The sequence below is a fragment of the Carassius gibelio genome, chromosome A5 (assembly GCF_023724105.1).
Source record: "Carassius gibelio isolate Cgi1373 ecotype wild population from Czech Republic chromosome A5, carGib1.2-hapl.c, whole genome shotgun sequence".
Classification (NCBI taxonomy): domain Eukaryota; kingdom Metazoa; phylum Chordata; class Actinopteri; order Cypriniformes; family Cyprinidae; genus Carassius; species Carassius gibelio.
The window spans coordinates 4,895,081-4,918,494 of NC_068375.1; the positions used below are offsets into that span (position 1 = coordinate 4,895,081).

Consider the following 23,414-nt stretch of genomic DNA (forward strand, 5'->3'; position numbering starts at 1 on the left):
TATTTTGACCTAAACAGTGTTTTTTTCGCTATTGCTACGAATAATCCCCAGACTGCTCTTGTGCTACAGGGTAACACACATACATGATTAAAAATGCAAATTCCTTCTCTGCCAGCAGGAGGAGCTTTTGAAGCAGCAGTAATAATCCCCAGAAACGGCTGTAATCAAAGCAGCACTGTGCTAACATACACTCACCTATTAAGCATTATAAGAAAGATGAAATAAAAATGACATTGAAGCTTTTTTGAAGACATTTGGTTCCCTTCAAAAATACATTCACATAAAATATAATATTGTGGAGGGCCGCCGCAAATAAATCAATGTATGGGAAACACATCTCTAATTTATCATGATGTAAAGAGGGAAGGTGTGGATGTCATTGCACCCCAGCTCCTGGTTTCTATATCAGCTGAAAACTTTTCCATAAACATCACATCTGTATTTATGTTAGACTTCACAGATGATTTGAATTATCATAACAACCACGGCTAGACAAGTCATTCGGTGCAGGAAAGTGTGCTATGTGAATGTTGAAATCAGAGCCTGACAAGTAGCTGTTTCCTGTGAAAAGCTGTCAGGTCCATTTTATTCCTTCTCCTGTCGTTCCAAATTAGGGCCGTACAGGTGAAGACAAATGTCACTCAATATAGCCAACCTCAGCCAGGAACATGACATAGTGCCTTTGCAATGGAAATCTACTTTTTCCTTGAGGCTGTCATTGTGAGAATGACAGGGTCTCTCTGGACAGACGGACGCTGCGGGACTGTCACCCGCCGGCTGCTGTCACATATTGGCGAGCGTCGCGCTGTGAACGACACATACGGGTGAGGAAAGTAACTATTAATATTGGAAAGCCTGTTTCTGCAGCACGAAGCGCAGACAGAGTTTGGTGACCAGAAATTCAGTACATCGTATGCGCTTCAATGACAATTGCAGGTAAACCCTTTTGAAAAGAAATGCACTTACGGAAATTTATAAGACATTAAAGGAATATGTAAGTACGAACTGAATGTAATGTTTTCAGATGCTTAACTACATGTCAATTGCAATTCAAGTGCCCGTGTTATGCCATTTTTAAAGTTGCTAATATTGTTTTTAGAGTCTCCTACAATAGGTTTGCAGGCATGGTTGCAGGTCAAAAAATGCTGTTAATTTTTCTCAAAATATGCATTTAATATCACCTCATTTTCCAAAGATTCTCAAACGATTCATTTGAAGCAGTTCTAAGATTCAGTCTTTCCTATCTGTGAGCCTACTCTCCTCTGATTGGTCTTCTCGACATGATGTTAACCACTCGATATGCTGCAGTGTTCGCGGCTGGCCAACGTACAACATATGCAGATGTGTTACCTAGTGACGTGTAGCCATCACGGAAGTGGGATTCAAATACTGACAACTCGTTTAAGCCGATACTTTCTTTTGGGAAACAATAACTTTATTTATTGTGCACTTTCAGCTTTAGAACTTTAAAGATTGTTTACATTCACAGACAGATTTATATTAAATGCATTTAGCTGAACCTTAGAGTGTAAAGATGGTTAAAAGATAAAATCAAAAAGTAATTTAAAGGTCCTATGACATGAAAATGGCACTTTCTGAGTTTTTTTTACATTAATATGAGTTCCCCTAGCCTGTATATGGTCCCCAAGTTTCTCGAAATTTGAATCGGTGTAAATTGAGATTTTGCTATCTTTCTCTGCCTTTGAGAAAATGGAAGCTCAAACGGGCTGATCTTGAATATCCTCGTTGTGATGTTGTTACGAGAATTGTTACCTCCCCTTTTTCTGCTTTGCCTGCCCAAATATTTACATATAATTCAGTCGCAATGTCAGCACAGGCATTACAAACAGACTTCTACGATATGGATTCGACAGCATCGCCACAAACAGTGAGTAACAGTGTTCATTAATGCCTGATCTGTGATCAGTGATTTCTGATGTGTAGCTAATCATTCACACAGACTTTCTTTCTAAATCGTTAAATACTGTTTATGCATCAGTGAATCAAGCCAGTGACTAAACGATCAAATTCACGTTGTTTCTCTTAGTAGCATGAAACAAATCTGTTATTTAAATTGTGATTTAACTACAGAGAGCGATCAAAGAACGCTCGCTTTTTTCCAGAGCTGTTACACATCGCGAGTATATCTGCACACTTGCCCAAACTGCCGTTACAATGAATGACGCTGTTATGCTGCACAACGGAGCTCTTACTGTATTCATGTGTTTGCTGTTAGCTGTGGTGAAAGCATTTTGTGAGAGAAAATGTGTTGCAATAATGATGAGATCACTGCATCCACACGATAAACAGACTCTGTCTACTCAATGCTCATCACTGCAGCCTTTCATGTGATGGGGAAAGGATCGAAAAAATAATGATATAATCAACACTTCCACGATTTGTTAATCTCGACAGCTGTAATAGTAATATATATATATATATATATATATATATATATATATATATATATATATTTGTCACACCTGGACTCATTTAGTGTGTTTTTGCCCGTGACCCAGTTTCTGTCTTTCCGTGTTTGGTTTGATTAGTTCCCAGGTGCCTATTCTATTCCTCATGTGTTCCATATCCCTGTTAATTTAGTCATGCCATCCACCTGTGTTTCCCCAATTATCCTTTTGTACATAAGCCTTGTCCTTTCAGTTCTGTTTTGTTGGGTCTCCTCACTTGATACTCACGAGCTACTTACGTGTGTCTTCCTCCGTGATCCATGTTTGGATAACTCCTATGTTGGATAATAAAACCTTATTTCTTTTATCCTCGGCTCCGTGTTCCTTCCGGCAGCGCAAATCGTGACAGAAGACCCGACCTCAAAAAAGAAAGTAGAAAACTGTGTGTTTTTCCCTCCGTTTTGTTTTCGTTTGTTCTACAGTATTTTCTTTTCGTAGTTTCTATGGATCCCCTCTATAGCCCCGGATTCCTCCTCCTCATGCTGGAGCAGGAAGGACGTTCTCTCGAGGATCATACCAGACGGTTTCTTCTATTAGCCAATGACACCAGCTACCCGGACGACGTGCTCTGCACCTTCTACAACACCAGCCTGAACTCCAAGTGCAGAGCATTTTCGCCCGAAGATGGTCCTCGGGAGGATTTCGCCGCATACGTGGAGTGGACTCTGGCGAGAAATGGCTCATCTTTCACCGTCAGCCCCATAGAGGATCTCGCCAGTCCCACTCCCTACCCAGAGACCAGCCAGCCACCAACTCGCTACACGGAGCCAGAGCCCACCGCAGCCGCAGAGCCCGAGCCATCCACTGACAGGGAACAGGATCTCGAGAGCGCGACTGACCAGGTGTGTGAGCCGGGCAGAACCTGATTTTACCAAGTGAGACATGTTCCTGGGACAACATCGTTGTTGACCCTGGAACAACATTGTGATTAACCAATCAGATTTGAAGAACCAGTTTATAGATTTTATGAAGTTTATGCTTAAAATCAGTGTTTGGTGCTTGTACATCAGTGTCATTCATCTATCATTTCCTCTGATTTTAGGGATTACTCATGGTTAAGGTTAGGTTTAGGTGTAGGGATATGGTTAATAATATATTTTTGGAGTAAAATGTTGTTCCAGGGTCAACAAAATATGTTGACCTAGGAACACATCGAACTTGGCAAAATCAGGACGTGCGTGAGCCGGCAACACCGTCCATCGTGGGAGTCCTCGTGGAGATCGAGGGCGTGGAGGAAAGCCCTGCCCACACTCCTGCGACTGAGGGTGAGCCGTATACAGTCTCTGAAAGTCATATGGAGCAAGTTCTGGATCTGATGGACTGGTCAATGGAGGTAATCCCTAATATTCCTGTTTCTCCGCTGGTTCCGTCCATCCCTGACTCCCCTGTTTGCCCTCTCAGTCTCCCACTCCTACCTCCTCCAGTCATTTCCTCTGCTCCATTCCCGCTGGTTCCATCCAGACATGAATCTTCTGTGTCTCCGCTGGTTCCGCCCAGCTCTGAATCTTCTGTGTCTCCGCTGGTTCCGCCCAGCTCTGAATCTTCTGTGTCTCCGCTGGTTCCGCCCAGCTCTGAATCTTCTGTGTCTCCGCTGGTTCCGCCCAGCCATGATTTTTCTGTGTCTCCTGTATTCCCTCCCAGCCTCCCTCTCCCACCTCCTCCCAAACCTGCTGGTCCCTCTGCTCCACTTCCGCTGGTTCCGTCCAGCCCTGATCCTCCTGTCCTTCCTACCATCCTTCCTCTCTGTCCTCCTCCTAGACCAGCCAGTTCCTCGCCATCCCTGCTGGTGCCAGTCAGTCCCGCAGCTCACCCTCAGTCCGCGCCATCGGGGCGCGATGGCAGTCCAGTGGTGAACCAGTCTCCAGCCCTGCCTTTGCGCGTTAAGGCCCTTTCTCCGCTTCCAGCCTCCGAGCCCTGGACTCCTCCTCGGTCCTTCGACCCAGCGGCTCCGCCTTGGCTCTTAGCTCCCTCGTCTCCACCGTGGCCTGTCATCCCACCTGCTCCACCGGGCTCCCTCGTCCCTCCGGCTCCACCTTGGTCAGTCGTCGACCATCCGCCGCCTCGGGACTCCACTCCTCTGGTTCCACCTCGTCACTCCATCCCTCCGGCTCTGTCAGGCTCCTCCTTCCCTCCGGTTCCACCTCCATCCTCGGTCGCTCCGGCTCCACAGCGGTCTGCCAGGACCCCGCCTCCACCTTGGTCGCCTGAGCCTTCAGCTCCACCTAGGCCCTCCGGATCCTCGACGTCTCCCTGGCTCTGCGGCTGTGCTGCTCCATCTTGGGCTCCTCACCCACCGGTGCAGTCCCCGCCTGTCGGCCCCCTGGTGTCGTCGACCCCTCCTTCACCATGGCTCCTCCCGCCGTCGACTCCACCTTGGATCTCCGTCCTGGCTGGTCTCTGGTGGACCATCTGGCTCCTCCTGCTCCTGTCTCCTCCCTGGCTCCTTCCTCCGTGGTCCCTGTCTGCTGGCCCCCAAGTTCCCACCCACGCCTCCCTCAGTTGTTTCTACGGTGCGAGGACGCACCTACCGGGAGGGGGGAGTACTGTCACATCTGGACTCATTTAGTGTGTTTTTGCCCGTGACCCAGTTTCTGTCTTTCCGTGTTTGGTTTGATTAGTTCCCAGGTGTGTCTATTCTATTCCTCATGTGTTCCATGTCCCTGTTAATTTAGTCATGCCATCCACCTGTGTTTCCCCAATTATCCTTTTGTACATAAGCCTTGTCCTTTCAGTTCTGTTTTGTCGGGTCTCCTCACTTGATACTCACGAGCTACTTACGTGTGTCTTCCTCCGTGATCCATGTTTGGATAACTCCTATGTTGGATAATAAAACCTTATTTCGTTTATCCTCGGCTCCGTTTTCCTTCCGGCAGCGCAAACCGTGACATATTTATTTGAGAGGGGTTTCACATGTAGCTAATATGCATATGCATTATGTAGAAACATACTTTTCTGTAAAGTTGCTTTGTAACGATTTATTTTGTAAAAAGCGCTATACAAATAAACTTGAATTGAATTTCAAATGCAAAGATGTAAGCCAATCACAACAGTTGTGGTTTACTCGGAGTCTCACAGCAGACACGCCCCTTCAAACAGAGCATTCAAGCCAGAGGGCTCATGTCAGGATATAAAAATGCTTTTTATTTCTAAATTTTAAATGTAAAAATCATACTAACAATATAAATACACCTAAGGAAACATTAAAAAGCATTTAAAGAGAAGGAAATAATCCATGTCATGGGACCTTTAATCGAAACTTCTTTTGAAACTTGTTTGTCGTTGTTAAAAAATAATGGTAAAGTTGCAATTTAAATTTAAAATATATTACAAAAAAAATAAAATAAATCAAACAAAACAAATTAACAAACTAACAGTAAAAATAATTGGAGAAAATTATATTAATTAAAAATTAAACACACTACAGCTAAAACCATGATTAAATATTATACTTTTTTTTTTTTTTTTTAGTATGATAGTCAATGGATCAACATAAATAAATGAATGAATGAATAAATAAATACCAAAAAAGTAAATAAAAAAAGACAGATGTTCAATAAAACTATTTTAAATGCACTTTAAAGTAAAACTTTTAATATGACATTACAAATTGCACTTTTTTAACTAATTTCTTCTCTTTTTTTGATTAAAATAAAGCATATTTACAAATGAGTCAACATTTATTTATTTATGACTCTCAAAATAACTCTGATTTATTTCTATACTGTGAATAGATCTGCCAAATGCTGTTAAGGTGTTTGGAGTGATTTTTAGCATGCCATATTTCATATGGTTGTTACTGGTTTTTAGGGTATTGCAGTTAGTGGTTTCTGGGTTTGTTGCTAAGGGTATCTATTTTTGGTGATCTGGGGTGCATTTCCCAAAACCATAGTTGCTAACTAAGTTATGCAATGCAATTTCCCATTGCCAACCAACTAAGTTGCTAACAGGTTAGCAACTATGGTTTTGGGAAACGTACTCCTGGGTGGTTACCAAGATTTACCCGTGTTATATACAGGAGTTTTAGTCTGATTTATCCCTGATTTTCCCCTCCAGAGAATCAGAGAAAAAATCTTGGAGAGGACCTCGGCCGGTCCCAATACTCGGGCCGATTATCTGATAATGTGATGCATTTACAGATCAAATCTTGCAGGGTGAGAATGCTGCTAACACGCTGGTGTTAAACACTGGTTACTGAAAAGTCAAAGACAATCTGCTGTGTGAGATCACACAACGCACTCCCTCTGGCATGATCATCTTAATAATATCTTGTAGTGTGTGATACACCACGGTTTTCAAATCTTGCCATGTGTGCGTGTTTAAGATTTGAGAGCAGAAAGTCTGTGAAGATTCTCCTTCTGTGTGTGCTGCAACCAGATTTCAAAATCAGTTGTAAATCAGTCAAAATCAAAATATCAGAACACTGTCCTCAACACCACGCATGATTTGATGAATCATTCATATCTGTGTGGGATAAGTTATACAATGAATTTGCATTATAAAATGAAGTTTAAGGGTTTGTTCAAATCACCAACCCTATAATAGTGAGTCCAAGTACTGCTAAATAAGCACTTCCCCCCCAGATGTGCACATGAACAGTGATCCAGACAAGAACATTGGGTTTCTACAGCAAACAAACAGAGTATTCTGCTGGTCTCCATAGTGACCATCATTAGATGGGCTTGATTGCAAATGAGCCTGAACAATGTTGCAGTGTATGCTGAAATTTATATATATATATATATATATCAGGAAATAACAGCCTCAAAAGCACAGATCAGGAGGTTATTCTTCTCTTCGTGTTCTGCTTTATGCTCTCTTAACTCTTGAATGCTGACTTAATGGAAATACTTTAGAATGAAGAATCACATCAAGTACTGTCTTTAAAGTCGGCTTAAAATAAAAATTCACCCATTTTCTAAATGTATGTTATAGATCTTATTACGAAATGTGTGCATTTATTTATTTATTTATTTATTTATTTATTATTATTATTATTATTATTATTATTATTATTATTGTTATTATTGTTATTATTATTGTTGTTGTTGTTGTTGTTTCGACCTCAATTGTTTAATCCTTATGCTGTGTTCCGGTCATAGAGAATTTTATTTTCCTGAAAATTATATTTATTGTTATCAGATTGGACTGAAACGTATTAATTTATGTATCTTTGTTTTATTTTATTTTATTTTTATGTTACACTTTTGGAGTCCCTAGTCAAAAATAGCATTACATTTTTTTTATATACATAAATAAATAAACAACATTACATTTACATTTCTTATATCACATTAAAATAACCAATACTGTATTCAAAGTTAACAACAAGATTAAATCCAATAATTATTAATAATATAGCATACTGATATATTTACAAGCACATTTGAAATCTGGGTCATTAACATTATAGGATTTTCAGCAAAGCTCAATCAACATCAAACTAAATTCCTCAGTGAAACGACAGACTTATCTCTGGTGAAGTATGCAGGACTTTCTCAATCATTTATAAAGATTAAACCACGCCCCTTCAAACTCATTTGCATACACTTTTGAGTGCCTTGCCCACATCTAATCATTCAATCAACAGCTGATGTGTCACAAAATCCCTCCTACATTTTTCCTTTTTCGATAACCCGATGTTCGTCTGTCATCTGTCAGATGTGATGTCAGCCAAACATTAAATGGAAAGACATTTAACTACCTTTTTTATCACAAGCTCACCTTTTCTTCTGTTGCGCCTCAAAGAGTTTATATGGATTTTAAAACAGGCCGGTGTGGTTTCTTTTCCATTAAGCCCCAATAAAACAAACTCACACACTTGGGCTCTCCCGTTTGCACTTTTCCAGGTTTCAGGCTGCGTTTAACCATTGTGAGTGGAATGAAAATGAGGCCAGGCAGCGTAAGGAACATCCAACGGAAATGAAATGCATTGATTTTTTTTAAACCTATTTTCACAGCGCCTGTATATTTAAGGGCAGTGGATTGTGCAGTCTGATTGTATTTGTGCCGCTGTGATTTATGTGTTTGGTCGACAGGGGTGATGATTATTAAAAAAAAGCTGCATTATGCGGCTCTTCCTTCCTCCACTTTTAAAGCAAGTTTTATGGGGAACTAAGAGAAGTGACACAACAAGACACCCGTGAACGAACAGGAAAAGTGTGGGAAAGGAAGAGAGTGAGCAACTGAGACAGAGCCGAGAGTATGTCTCTGTGCTGTTAATTGCTCACCGATCACTAAATTAATTAGATGTTGATCAGTAAAATGATGGCTCTCATTTTGTAGACTATATTCTCTGACAGATTTAACGGCGCCTTTTTCTGCTTAGTGTTGGTTTCTTGCACTAAAACATACATCATTTGTTACTTATTTAAATCATTATTTATTCAGAAAAAAAAAAAAAAATTGGTTTCTGTGCATTTATTTCCTATATTCATTTCCAAACATATATTATTCATTATATTCATTACATAAACAAATACCGAGCATATATTTTGTCATTTTCACAATTTTTGGCATTTTAAACAATGAATGTAATGAGTTGACAACTCAACCGCTGCATGGATTTACGAGTATGTTTATCCAGACTTCTGTGGAAAGGGCTTCCGTGACAGAAATGTTGTTCCCAGGCGCCATTAACAGCCATTCATTTTAGAAAGCTCAGGAAAAATAGCTCCCTCATGTCTCTTACGGTCTGAAAGATGGTGCTGTCAGGAGCGTCCTTTCAGAGAAGCCATTAATGCCACCCATTTTTAGAGAACAAAATAATTTCCCTGTGAAATGGCTTTATGGATCTGGTGGAGTATATACAGCACACGTGTGTGTTTGTGCACTTCATCAGCAGACAGATTGTGATTAGATGCTGGCAGGAGACTCGCTATACGGTATAGTGTTAGGGTTAGGGTTACACGCTATACGGCTGATCCTTTGTGATCCGAGGAAAGGTCAAGAGTGGCTTTTTGCAAATGAACTTATAAAAGGTATCATATTATCAGTTTGCACACCTAACCCCATTCACAGCTTCATAAAACATCCATCTCATTCATAATAGCTCATTAGCATAAAATAAGCACCAATGTGACAAATATGCTCAGAAATCCAGGAACAAGGGCTTGCCTTGATCTAATTAGACATGCTCAGTTTATGCCACTGTTGGTGGAATTAACTAGCTGAATTCCCATGGAACGCAAAATTAAATCACCCAATTAAAAATTCTCACAGGATCACTAAATAGTTGATAAAAAAAATAAAAATGCTAAAATCCAGTATAACCTGTATATCAGCATATTTAAAGGAAGAAGACCACATTAGAATGCTTTCACTACCTTAGTTTGAGTGGAAGCTCATTTTGATCATATTTCTAAATGAATATTCATAATATGTCCTTTATCTATATTTACAATATGATTTGTTTTGGAACATTGTTTTCATTTGTAATCAGTATCCATCCTGTTAGTCAGTTAAACAGTTACACACTTTTAAATAACAGAAGCCATGGAAACCCCAAAAAAACATCTTTCAGGAAGTGACATCGTTTTGGAGGGAAAATAGCTGCACAAACACCAGTAAGTAATGGACTTGAAGGATTCTGTGACTTTCTCATGTTTGATCAAATCAGTATATGACAACTTCAAACTGACTGTAACTTAACTGTCCATCTCTCTTTTAGCAATATCCAAAGTTGATCTGATCAAGTTGTGTAAATAATCAATTATTAATAAAGTTTAGCAGCTTGAATATTAATATATGTGTCCTGTAATTTAAATAATCTGGAAGAAGTCTGCTGTCAGGGTTGCCAGGTCCCAGAATAAAAAGTCTCAGCTCAAAACCAACACATTTGTAATGTTGGTGCTTCAAATTATTATAATACCCTGTGTCTTTGATGAAAATGTTTGAGTATATGTGAGCTATAAATATGAATAATGCTTTCACAATGTGATAAGCTTACAGAACCACCCATAAAGTCAAACCAAGTCAATCGCATTTTGCATATTAAAATGTTGTCAGTAAAATAGCTTTTGCTTTCAAGAAAGTATTGTCCATTCACATACTCAGTTCCTTGTAAAATACTGTATATTGCAAATATCTTCATATATATATATCCTTCATACTCTCTGTGTGGTCTTGTTCTCTCTTGTACTCTCTGTGTGGTCTGCGTACAATGTTTTATTCCCCCTAAAAAAACCTGAAAAATATTATCAGCTCTTTTCAACATTAATAATAATAATAATAATAATAATAATGATGATAATAAATGGGGTTTATTTGGTAGAAAATAAGATTGTTAAAAGGATTTCTGAAGGATTGTGTGACTAGAGAAAGGATGCCAAAAAATTTGAAAGTCAGCTTTGATTGTTCCTAATAAACTGTTTAACTGCTCCCCCAAGTGGATATTAAATTATGTTGTGGGATAATTAAATATATTCTTAATAAACTACAAACATAAAATTATATACTTTTATTTTGTTCTCTTTCTTGTAAGTCCTCCCTCACAGTGGCACAGTTGAATGAGAGGCTCATTATGCAGCTCATTATGCAGGCCTTTGTCTTCTCAGGTGTAAATCACAATGATATTCATGATAGTTGACGCCTACTCGCATATGACTTTTACCAACAAAAAGTGTTTTAGAAAATTTAAATCAATATATTGTTTTCTGTGAGTGAGTAAACAAGATGATTTTCACATCATTCAGAAAGAAAAATTCTAGGCTACAAGCTCCAGTTCTCAACTTTTCCGGCAACCAATTTTATGTATGTGTTTTATTCCCTTATTCAAGTGATTTAACATTTTTAGTTTTTCACTAACCATGCATAACATTTTTTTTCTCAAAAATACAATCATGTACATGCATGGGTTTCACATATTATTATAGCCCAGTTTGTGCTGATTACAGTGATATTAGACTTTACCCATTTAGATATTTATAAGAAACTGAAAAAAGCACAAATGTCAAAGCATGACAAAACTTCTCAAGGCCCCAAAAATACCCTTAGACTCCAGAGGGTTAAAGCCAAACTCAATTACTTTAACCTTCTAGTTTGTGAAGTGACATCAAGCACATATCATCTCTTCTTCACACACTCTTTCAGAGGGCACTGGGTTGCCAGGTATTTATTCCAAGGATCGACATACCTTGGTATGTTGTGGTACGTTATATAAGTAGCCCCAACCCCCCAAACCTGAAAAGGCAACCTGAGAATGTATTTTCAAAAAGCCCAGTTGTGCGGGAAAACCGTGACACTGCTCTGCTTCAAATAGTACAGCTTTGTAGTAATGATCCAGCCAGTGATTTCAGCCAGTACATTGTGTCACATATTTAATCTGTGCCTTTTAAAGAAAGTGTCTGTGAACTGCTAACTGTGGTACATCTCTATGTGCTCAGCAGACCTTGTCCTGCCGAAGTGAACAGAGTTCTGCAGGAGTCCTGGAAACAAGTTAACGTTTTTGCCAGATCCATCGGTCCACTTTCAAATGCCTGAAATAAGGACTGTGGTGAAAACAAAAACACAATATTATTATGTTTTATTCTACGACAGAATGCATCAGTAGAACACCCTTCTGATATTTTAAGCTTTTACTTTTACTTAAAAATTGGTTAAATTGGACATCAAATGTCGTCAGGTACATAAACTCTTCTGCTCAGCATAATGGCTTTCACTGACTCGTTGTGTTTAACATTTTGCAGTTTTAGACTTTCAGGGAAAATGATAAAAAATAAAATAAAAATAAAAATAACAACAAATAAACGTAGAGAGCTCAAAGCTTTATGGTCATGACTCTGAAGTCATGTGATTGTGGTATAGTTTGTTAATAGCCAATTAATTCATTAATTCATTAATTCATTAATTCATTCATTTTATTTTATTTTAACTACTGTCATGCCAGAGCAGCAGTTTGAAGAGACATGTAAACTGTACATTAACAGATGGATATGTGTAAATGTATTAACAAAAAAAAAAAAAAAATATATATATATATATATATATATATTTAAAACTATTTGCTAGAAAAGGGAACTCTCTCGATCCTTGAAGCAGACTTTTAAGCAAAAGGTCCTTTATTGGTATTATTGGTTTCATAAAGAAACTTTAACATCAATGGAACCTTTCAATTGCACAAAATGTTCTTTATAGTGGAAAAATTATTCTTTTTAATTAATTAAAATGTTCTACACATTTGTTCTTCTGTGGCATTTGGTGTAAAAAAGGTCAATTTGGAAGTGTGTGTAGACAGTGTGTGTGTGTGTACCAAGGTTTGCCAAAGCGACAGAAGAATGCATGTTAACATCAATATAAAATGGCATCCATACAGTAATTAATTTTACTTTTACAATTATGTGGCGAATCTGTGAGTGAGACGGGATATTCGCCATGAAAATCCTGAAGTGTCGGATGTGATTTTATCTTCTAGGAATTAACTGGATTTTGATTTTATCTCTCCATGATATCTAAATGCTGTCTTTGGGTCATAATGTACAACTGGATTGCTAGCCAAGCATCAGATGCGATCATTAGGCGAAGCAGAGCCTGGTGGGATTTGTCCTCTCCTCAGATGAGCGATTGTCTTTGATTACGCTGAGGTCTGTCTGAGCGCTCTGATGCAGAAAACAGACGGGGTCCTGCTCTTAATGTTCTGATTTGGAGAGTACTGTTCCCTCAGAAGAGCGCGTAGGGGAATTAGCTTGTGACAGGACGCAGCAAGTTCAAGTTGATTTGTGCAGGATATATTTACATGTAAACAAACAAACACGTCTTGTGTTTTTGGTCTCTGTGGTGAAGCTCTTTAAAAGACGAGGCTTTTCTGTGATGTGATGTTTTGTACAAAGCGATACTTGCCGAGGGCACATACAGATGTTATCATATATATGTCCTAGTTTTCTGTAAAAAGCAAGCATCACTGTTCCTGCTGCACAGATGTAGACTTAGACACTAAGTATCTGTCTGAATTATTGCCCTGCCCTAAAATCTCGCTGGACAGCAGAGAAATGATGATGCAGTATATTCCAGTCTTGATACCCTACATTCCTCTGTCTAAATATATAAGAATTTGCGCAGGAAAGAGAGCCATGTGTACGAGAGCGAGTGAATCAGCGGTTTCAGTTTCAACATCTCTCCCACAAGGACAGAAGTTTACTAGAATCACTCCAGATACTGTGAAAAGACAGCACCACACTGTCCGCACAAATACAGGAATGTGCAATCTTTGTTTTTACACTGGTTACAGTCAGGTAAACAACACATCACAGCATTACAGCACTGTTTGTTTCTCACGTCTGTGGAAACACACAGATGGTTCGCGTCAGGCTCCATTTCGTCTGTCCAAGAACTGGCTCTGGTTTCAGAACGCAAACCATTTGGGCAATGACAAATTTTATTTCTAAAACACAATTTAAAAACAAGTGTTGACCAAATTCTGGTGATTTTGGTGGAGAAAGTGGTGTGAGTTATTATGTCGGGTCGAACAATGTAAGTATTAACTTCAGATTGGATTGTGTTGGTGACCTAACGTTAGCTAGCTACGATTTCAGTACAGTACTATCAAATATCCTTTCTCCTTCTCAATTCGCTGGATTTAAGGACAAAATACAGCAAATAGTACGATAGTAATGGTAAATATTATTTGTGAAAAGTAATCCCCCGAGCCCTACTTGCAATGGTCCACCGATTAGAACAGGAAAATGCAGTACAGTGCTCTGGCATCTTAAATGCTGCTACGCAACGAAACTAGGAGTACGACCGGTTTAAGATGGTGGCCCCAAATCTCAGTGCCCAGTGGCCAATAGGGCGTCTACCTATATGATGTCTATGGGAGGAGAAGCTCGAAGGCAATCTTTTACTGTCTATGAGGCAATCATAGGGACGCGGAAGCATGAAGTCAAGGGAGATAATTCATCTGAATACTTACCAAAATTTGCTCCTGTTCACGCTTGCTTTCTCTGCAAGATTCTTTGGGTGATTCAGATTTCTCTTGGCACAGCTATTAGAAGACTTACAATTGTCAGACAGGTTGCTCACGTGACATCTACGTCATCAAGTTCAGTTTGAGTCTGCGCAGTACGCTCGACCCCCAGGAAGTGCGTGCTTCTAATTGACTTCACTTGTCTCCGTTGAACCCAATGGGGTCGCTGTGTCCATTTCTTTCACTGTCTATGTATTTCACGGGCAGGTGGCGATGTGTTACCTAGTGACGTATATACTGTAGATAACAAACAGAAGATTTGAAAATACGATGACTCATTAAGGCCATTCAGAGTCGACTCTTTCTTTTTATTTATTATGCCTTTTTTTTATATTAGCAACTTTGCAGACTGTTTACATTGAAGGATACAAACTGCGTTACAAACTTTTTTATTTTTTTGAAAACCAATGTGACCTGCTCTTTAAAATGTCTGTAATTCTTCTGTGAGATCAACTGCCCTAATATCACAAAAATGGGTTTTGTGGTCAATTCACAATTAAAAAAAAATTTGAATAATAAATAATACAGCTCTATTTTCCTAGGCGTTTCCTGTGTTAGATGAGCGGGTCATCTCTGTGATATCTCAACTGATTAACGATATTAACCAGCTCTCCAAACACAGGTTTCCTCAGTCTTGAGCGAGTAACCTGCAGCGGCTCTTTCTAATGGCTTTGTGGCATGATAATCATTCCTGTCCTGCACGCTCAGGCACTGCTGGCGTGGGCTATTTGTTATCGCAGAAGTTCCTCAGAGAGGTCATTAAATCTGCCGTTGAGCTGAGAAATAATGCAGTGAATCATATCGCAACTCCCATCCAACAGCTTTTGCTAATCTGAGCGTATGGGCCTAAGCACATATGGCTCTCACATATGGTTCCTCTGTAATGGCCAAAGCCGAGAGGAGTTTAACTGATGTGTGATTGAGATTTTACACTTGATGCTGAACTGATCATCTCTGGCTACGCTCATTGGCTGTGGTTGTGTTGCCTCACTGCCTCGTTCTGTACAATATCACAGCAGAGAAATGAGATGATAGCGTGTATGTACAACATAAGCTGCTTGTGTGAACGATTTACAGCACTATGTGCATATTGATACGCTAATTGAATAATTGATATGTTTTGAGTTCGCTTATCCCAAACTAGTTTTTAATAGTAACTCATGTACTGATTACTTTTTTGAAAAGTAGTGAGACTAGAGTTGAACTGCTCTAAATTATGAGTGCAGCTTGTAGCTTCTCGAACACTATTGACACTTTGCAAATAAACAGCATGCGCAAATTTCACTTTTGAGTCACTAAATAAATATACGAGAGAAATCAAATAAATTAGAAAAATACTGTATAAGAAAAGTATCAATATCAGTAGTATTTCAGTGCAGAAGTTGAAATCAGATTGCATTCATTGCTACTGATGAAAATTAGAGCATGGATACATATCTCATCATATAATGACTTTGGTTTATCTGCAGAATTTATGCATACATTTCATTTGGACTTGTTTCTGTTACAGTTATTTGCATGCTTACTGTTTTTTATTATTTAATTTTTTATGATGGCTCATTAAAATATAGTGATTTTCTGTAAAGACAAAGCAACATGGCATCAGCAAACACAAAGTCTACAAACTCCTCACAGTCAGAAGATATATTACCTCAAACTTTCTCTTGTGCAGAACGCACCAGTAGTTCTTGAACACAGGCGGTGGATGACTTTACTCTGATGTCTGTGAATTTGGACGCAGTCCAGAGACGAGAGAGGGAAAGAATGTGCTCTGACCCTAATAGCCTGCGAACAAGCGCAGGAGAACGGAGGTGCGCTGAAGCCATGCAGCTGGAGATTGAAACGCGCTGATCGTCTCGAGCAGAATTGAAGCTAAGTAATAGGTCAATTTGAGGGCCCACAGAGCCTTTCACAGTGAAATCACTGGAACACGCACTCATGATCCTAGGAGTGGAAGGGAAACATTGCAGAATATCCAGATCTTTTGTTTTCAACGTGTACAGCCTCTCCATTGTAATCATTTCTTGTTTCTGAAATGAAAGCGTGAACAATTACATAATACAGTTATATTTCCAAAGTGCATGTATGAACATGAGTGAGTGAGTGATGTGATATACAGCCAAGTACGGTGACCCATACTCGGTATTCATGTTCTGCATTTAACCCATCCAAAGTGCACACATACACAGCAGTGAACACACACATACACACACACACACACACACACACACACTTTGAACACACACCCGGAAAAGTGGGCAACCATTTCTGCTGCTGCACCCGGGGAGCAGTTGGGGGTTCGGTGCCTTGTTCAAGGACACCTCAGTCACGGCACTGACGGGGGAGAAGGCACTGTACATTCACTCCACACAACTACAATTCCTACTGGTCCAAGACTCGAACTCACAACCTTTGAATTATGAGTTTGAATCTCTAACTATTAGGCCACAATTTGCCCACAATTTGCCCCATATACATCCAAACTAGAAAATAGTGTTTGACAATATAATATAAAATTATAAAATATATCAAAATAATAAAAAAAATGAAGGGAACTGCATGAAACCATGAAACACATTATTGCTAAAGTGAAACTTTTGGGTGAGTTATATATTATATACTCAATAATATTTTAACAAGCTTGTGTTTTTTGATGATGAACAGTAGTGATGAGTGGAACTTGAATCACAGTGGACAATTCTGGACAAATTGAGACGAGAACTGAAATTTAGATTAGATTATTATTCTTTTTATTATGTATTATTCTATAAACTTGTGCAATTCAGCTTTTTCTTGACTTTTTTTCATTCTAAAAATCTGGCATAAAAAAGTAATTAATCTTTTTTTAGAGTTAAAACTTATGTTCATCTTTTGAGATCAGCTATGTTTGTTCAATTTTTGAAGTCTGACACAATATTTAACCTCCTTTTTTTTTTTTTTTTTACAAATATTTCAGTATATCCTTACAAACTTGTGTTCATAATAATTAATGTGTTCCCATTTCACATATCATCCTTACTACTTAATTTCCCTTTATAGCTAGTCAATAAATATTTTACGAAAGTGTAGATTGGATCTTGTGCACTATCACATGCAACATATTTCCAAGTTACAAACAAATTCCTCCAAAAAGAGTAAAACAAAACTTCGTAACTTGAAATACTCAACCTTCTCTTACTATTATGCAAAAAAAATAAATAAATTGAGTGTAATTTAACATCCAGAGGCAAAGTTTCTGTCCTGCAGACTTTGAGTAACTGGTCTATAATTGATTTAATACATGTGTGTGTATTATATATAAGGATGAAATATTTCAAAAGATGTGGATGCTGAGTATGGTCTTATGAGACTGAAACGTTTGTTGTGGATTTTAAATTGCTCTGAGCCTTTTTTTTTTTTTTCTACTTGTAATAATAAAAGAAGATTGCTATTGCCTCAGCGTTTAATCCTTTTTTGGACGTAGAGTTGATATATTTCAAGCATTGAATTTTATTATTATTTTTATTTATTGATTCATTTATTTATGGAGGACTTAGTCAAGAATTATTGTAATTCTTATACTTGCATTTCAAGACTGTCTTTTATAGTAGCAATGCAATGATCAGATATTTAACTTATTAATGATAGTATCATTTTATCATACAACTGTAAACACAGCAACTTACACATACTGTATATACACTGAAAAAAAGTGAAAAAAATAATTTCTTTTTTTTTTGCAAAAAATAACATCTGTAACTCTGTAATTTGTAATTTTCACATACAGAGATAACATTTTGAAGTAGAAAAAAAACGTAAAATATTTTCTTGTAAAATGTATCTTGGTTTAAGTAAAAACTTTACAGTTTTAAAATGTAAAATGTATCTCGGTTTAAGAAAAAAATATTTTTCACACACACACACACACATATATATGTATATGTATGTTTCCCATCAAATGCTGCGCATCATATCAGAATTTGGAGTCGTGACTGTTTATAAATATATTTTAGTATACAGTATATAGTATATAGTTTATAAGTAGGCGGACTGAGAGCTGAAGTAGTCTGGTCTGGCATTGAACTCATCAGTATTCCAGTGTGTTCAACCTGGTTGTGTTCTCATCTTCATTCTTCTCTGTTCCATCTCTCTTCCACCTTCTGTCGCTGCTTCCTATTCCTCAGCTTCCGCGTCTCATTTTCTTCCCATCTGAACACATGTGTGCGGCCAACACACCTAATATCCTCCTCCTGAGTGATTTCGTGTGGAGTCTTAATACGCCTCATTATCTGCACTACTTTACCTTGAGATTTGTTGATGCAAAAGCAGACACAATGCAATTTGCATATATTTGTTCCCGTTCCCTTGAAGAGCAGTAATTACGAAGCTCTTAGAATGATTTCTAAAGGCGTAGCGGTTCAACTTTTATTAAGGAGAGGGGGGCTGCCGAAACCCGCCGTATAACTCAATTATCATCATGTTTCTGCAGAGGTCTCCTTATATTTTTATTTTCAAGACAGAGCAGCTGATCGCAGTTTGAAGATGGTGTCAATCCAGAATTGTTCTGGCACCCGCGGCGCAGCGAGGGTCGGCTTCACGCAGGTAGACTTAATTGTACGCGCTTTCCCGGAGCTCTTAGCTGCCTGGTGATATTTTTATTACAGTACCGACCCCAAAAGCCCTCCAAACCTCCAGCATTTGTAGATCCACAAATTGTCTGACGTGGAATGCTGAGGAGCAGCTGTAAACCAGAGGTGCTCAAACTTAACTATTGCATAAATATTAGCAAATAATATGGCCCACTGACTCCTCTCAAAACGATTTAATTATCAGCTCTCCATTTTGCTTATTTATTTATACAACCTGATAAAATATGACATATAAAACATTTTGAATTTGAATATCAGGGTAAATCACACTTATATAATAATTTTTGCTTCCGTCAAAAGTTTTCACCCCCGGACTCCTAAAGCATTTTGTTTCTTTCTGGACCATCAGTAAATGTCTTAACGTCATACAGGGAGGATTTTTCTGAAGAACAGTGTGCAGTTTAAATGTTCAGGACAAACAATGGACTCATGAACAACTTTCTCAAAAATAAATAAATAAAATAAATACTTAGTTTTGCATTTTGTTTGATCCCTTTTTATAATTAACATTTTACAGATTCTGCATTGTGAATGTAAACTTTTGAACTTAATATATATAATCGAATTGTATTTGAGTATTGTCTTTTTATTTAATAATTTAAATGTATTTATGAAAATCCAATTTCATAATGGTAATGTCTTGCTTTGATTTTACTGCAGCAATTCCATGTCCCAGGCTTGTGAAAAGCCCCGCTGTGGATAATGAATCCCAATTAACATGTCACAGTGTCCAGGGTTTCTGGATTTGAAAAGTGTGAGAGCATTAGCGGATAAGGCCATGTAACTGTGTTCATTGACTATTTTATTTACAAATGCTGGGAAGGCGGATCAATATCTTTACAGGTTTAGGTCATTAACCATGTCTGTGGCCTCATTTATCGCACATGTAAGGTCAGTGAAGCCACACAGCTTTCAGACTGCTGTTCGAATGGATTCTGATATGGAGACAATGCACCAGCACTGTTTTCTTCTGTCTGTTCTGGACATAGTAGCTTACAAAACCATCTGTATCACAAGGACTTTTCACCAATGAGTATACAATGAGCATTGAGATATTTCGAGCACTTTAAGAATGGAGCTGTTTGTGAAGACACACGTTCACACCCAAAACCAAAGATGAAATCCTACAACAGTACTGCAGAAGTAAACAGCTACTGATGGCATACACTTTGTTGGCATGTGCCCAATGTTTTATTATAGGATGATGTATTTCTAGTCCTCCACAAGTGAAGTAAGCTTTTGTGGTAAATCTAGAGGGACGTATACTTCAATAACAGTTAGATTTGTTTCTGTTCCTCTTGAGTTGATACCTACTGTACATACAGTGGTAAACAGCTGGCACTAGTTCTCACGGTGGTGTTCACATTGATGTTGTGAACCGCTGGGGCCGGCCAATGAGGCCCGATGTCATGCAGAGTTTAGCTTCAACTTGCATTTAACACACACACACACGCACACACACACACACACACACACACACACACACACACACACACACACACACACACACATATATATATATATATATATATATATATATATATATATATATATATATATATATATATATATATAGTTTGGACAAATAACTGAACAGATGTTGTCTGTGAGCATGAGTGTAGTTGGGCCACATCTTGAGCCAAACTTGTTCATGTGATATGGCTGAACTTTTATAGAATAAATAAAGTGCCTTCATTTCATTTAAGAACTTAAAACAGGACATTAGCAGTCACTGCACAACAATCGACCAAGCAAATGTGAATGTCAGAGCGATCTCCTGACAGAAGGTCCCTGTAGTTGCTGAACTGAACATCCAGCCTCCTTCAAACGTGGTGGCAGGTGTTAGCAGAAGTTCAGCACTGACTGCTGCTCCGGCACTTTCCTCAAGTCTTGAGACAGATGCTGAATGGACATTTCCAATGTATAATTCTGAACTCAGCATTTATGAAAATAGATGCTTCTTTAAAATAGTTTCAACTGTTCAGTCTCATCTGAATTGAAGGTTTTTTTTTCCGTTTTTTTTTTTTTTTTTTTCAGATTATTAGCTAATCGCTCAGCAAATGCATTTCATGTCTCAAATAGTATCAATTCTCACTTCATTACAGGAGCTAGATGCATGTGATTCACTGCCAAATGAGATGCTAATCGAACCAATTGTCTAATTAGTGAGACCAAAATCTGGCCAATGGCAAATCATATCAGGACTGATGCTCATGGTTTCGTTGATAGACATCAGCAGCTTCTATCTGCAGCTGGCAGTCGTGCTGATTAGATAACAGTGTGAAAGCCTTGATTTGGATTCAGTTTAAAAAAATGGTTTTGCTTTTATTTTTCCCTCTATGACACTGGACAGAAGTGATTGTCGAATGATTGTTGGTGCTTGTTGAGCTTTTTCAATTGGCAATGCATTTGAAATTGTATTTTGCCAAAAGTGCCACATGACACATTCAGGTGGAACAAAATTAATCTTGACAGACTGTGTGCTGTACATTGGGACAAAACTGAATTGCATTAAATTAATAGTTCACCCCAACATGAAAAGTTACCATTCTCATGCCCTCATGTTATTCCTTTATTTTATTGTGGACAAAACAGACACATAAACCTTAATGCAAATGTGAAATTCACTATTAGAAAGTTATTAACACTTTACTTGAAACCTTTATGTATAATGCATTACATAGATATTCATGATGTATATTGTGATGCATTATAACTTTTCATGATTGTCACCAAAGATAAAATGCATTAAATGTTTTGCAGATTCCTTTTTACATACAGTATAAAATGAGGTTGTTTGTCACATTTTAATGCATTAAACTTTCTAAAGATGCAACCATAAATAGATGAATACATAATGAATGGAGAATTATAATGTAATAATATGCAATTAAATACATCTAAATAAAATAAATGTTAACTGTATTTATTTATGTATTTTAACTTGTTATTAGCTATTCTGATTGTAATTTAGTTGATGTGCACAAATAACTGAATTAAAAATACTTTACACCCGTCAGATTCCAGATTTGCAAATAGTTGTATCTCGTCCAAATATATATATAGTATATATATGTATATATATAAGTCCTATCCTAATAAACCATACATCAATGGAAAGCTTATTTATTCAGCTTTCAGATGATGTATAAATCTCAATTTAAAAAAAATAAAAAAATACTGGCTTTGTGGTCCAAGGTCATATATAATCCATTATGAGGTGCATTACAAGGCATAATATAATGTATTTTAATAATACTTTATATTTAAAGGCTTTCTAAATTTTCATTACATATAAAGATATTTCTAAAGAGAATTTGAGACTGTTGAGTTGATCATGCACATCATTACCACAATAAGCCAAGCATCGATTCAATTAAAGATTGTTGTATAATAAAACATTAAGTTGTGATATGGTAATAAATTGATAATGACAGTAGTCATGCTTTGTCAGTGTTCCATCCGATAATAATCCTAATGAAAAGTGCTCCAGCAACCTCTGTTGCTATGGTTACCTCCTCAAGTGAAAGCACTTTCTGTATGTGAGTGTGTGTTTACCAGCAGGAGATAAACACTCATTAACTGCTTTTTAAATTAACTTTTATGATTACTGTAAGTTTGTTCGAAAGAATATATAACTGTCTTCTTAACAGTAGAAAATAATCTTCTTCCACTAAACCACTGATGCTGTCTCGTCATATTCCTCATTCACGGTCTGCTCTGCTCTGTAGGGAGTTTGCACGTTGGAAGGTGAGGAACACGGCCATCGAGAGGCGGGATCTGATCCGGAATCCTCTGCCCTTGATGCCGGAGTTCCAGCGCAGCTTGCGGATGCTTGGACGACGGCCGTCCACGCAACAGTTCATCGACACCATCATCAAGAAATATGGGACGCACATCTTGATCTCAGCTACACTGGGAGGTGAGTGCTGCCTCTGACACATGCACAGACATCACATTATGAATTCATACTGAATCCAGACTCAATGTGATAGAGGAACATGTACGTATATTTCATGCAGTTTGACCATAGTGTACATTCCAATCAAGTGATAGACAAGTTTGCACCAAAATATTGTTTGCTTTTAAGGCACTGCAGGTGAATGGAGTAAAACTTCAACTAATAGATATCACCCTACTTTCCCCAGTTGATAATTCACTATTAATTAATTGTTTTGTAATATACGTTTTCTGAAATGTTATGTTTAAATATGCAACTGATGCATTATCTAATTATCTAAAAATCAAATTTTTATACATTTCTAGAACAGAAATCTGAATATTTATTTATTATTTGCTTGTGTTTGTTTAAATTTGACATATTAAAGTAAAACAATAGTTTTTTCATCATCCAATATATCC

At 37.8% G+C, this 23,414-nt stretch overlaps 1 protein-coding gene across 1 annotated transcript in view; it reads left to right on the top strand.

Annotated features, from left to right (window-relative positions):
* The window catches only part of LOC127989671 (BMP/retinoic acid-inducible neural-specific protein 1), a 162,732-nt gene that overhangs the window by 64,042 nt on the left and 75,276 nt on the right, over positions 1 to 23,414 (top strand). The window contains exon 3 of the mRNA XM_052591443.1: positions 22,784 to 22,974. Within this exon, the coding sequence (XP_052447403.1) occupies positions 22,784 to 22,974 (191 nt within the window). The remainder of the gene's footprint in view (positions 1 to 22,783; positions 22,975 to 23,414) is intronic.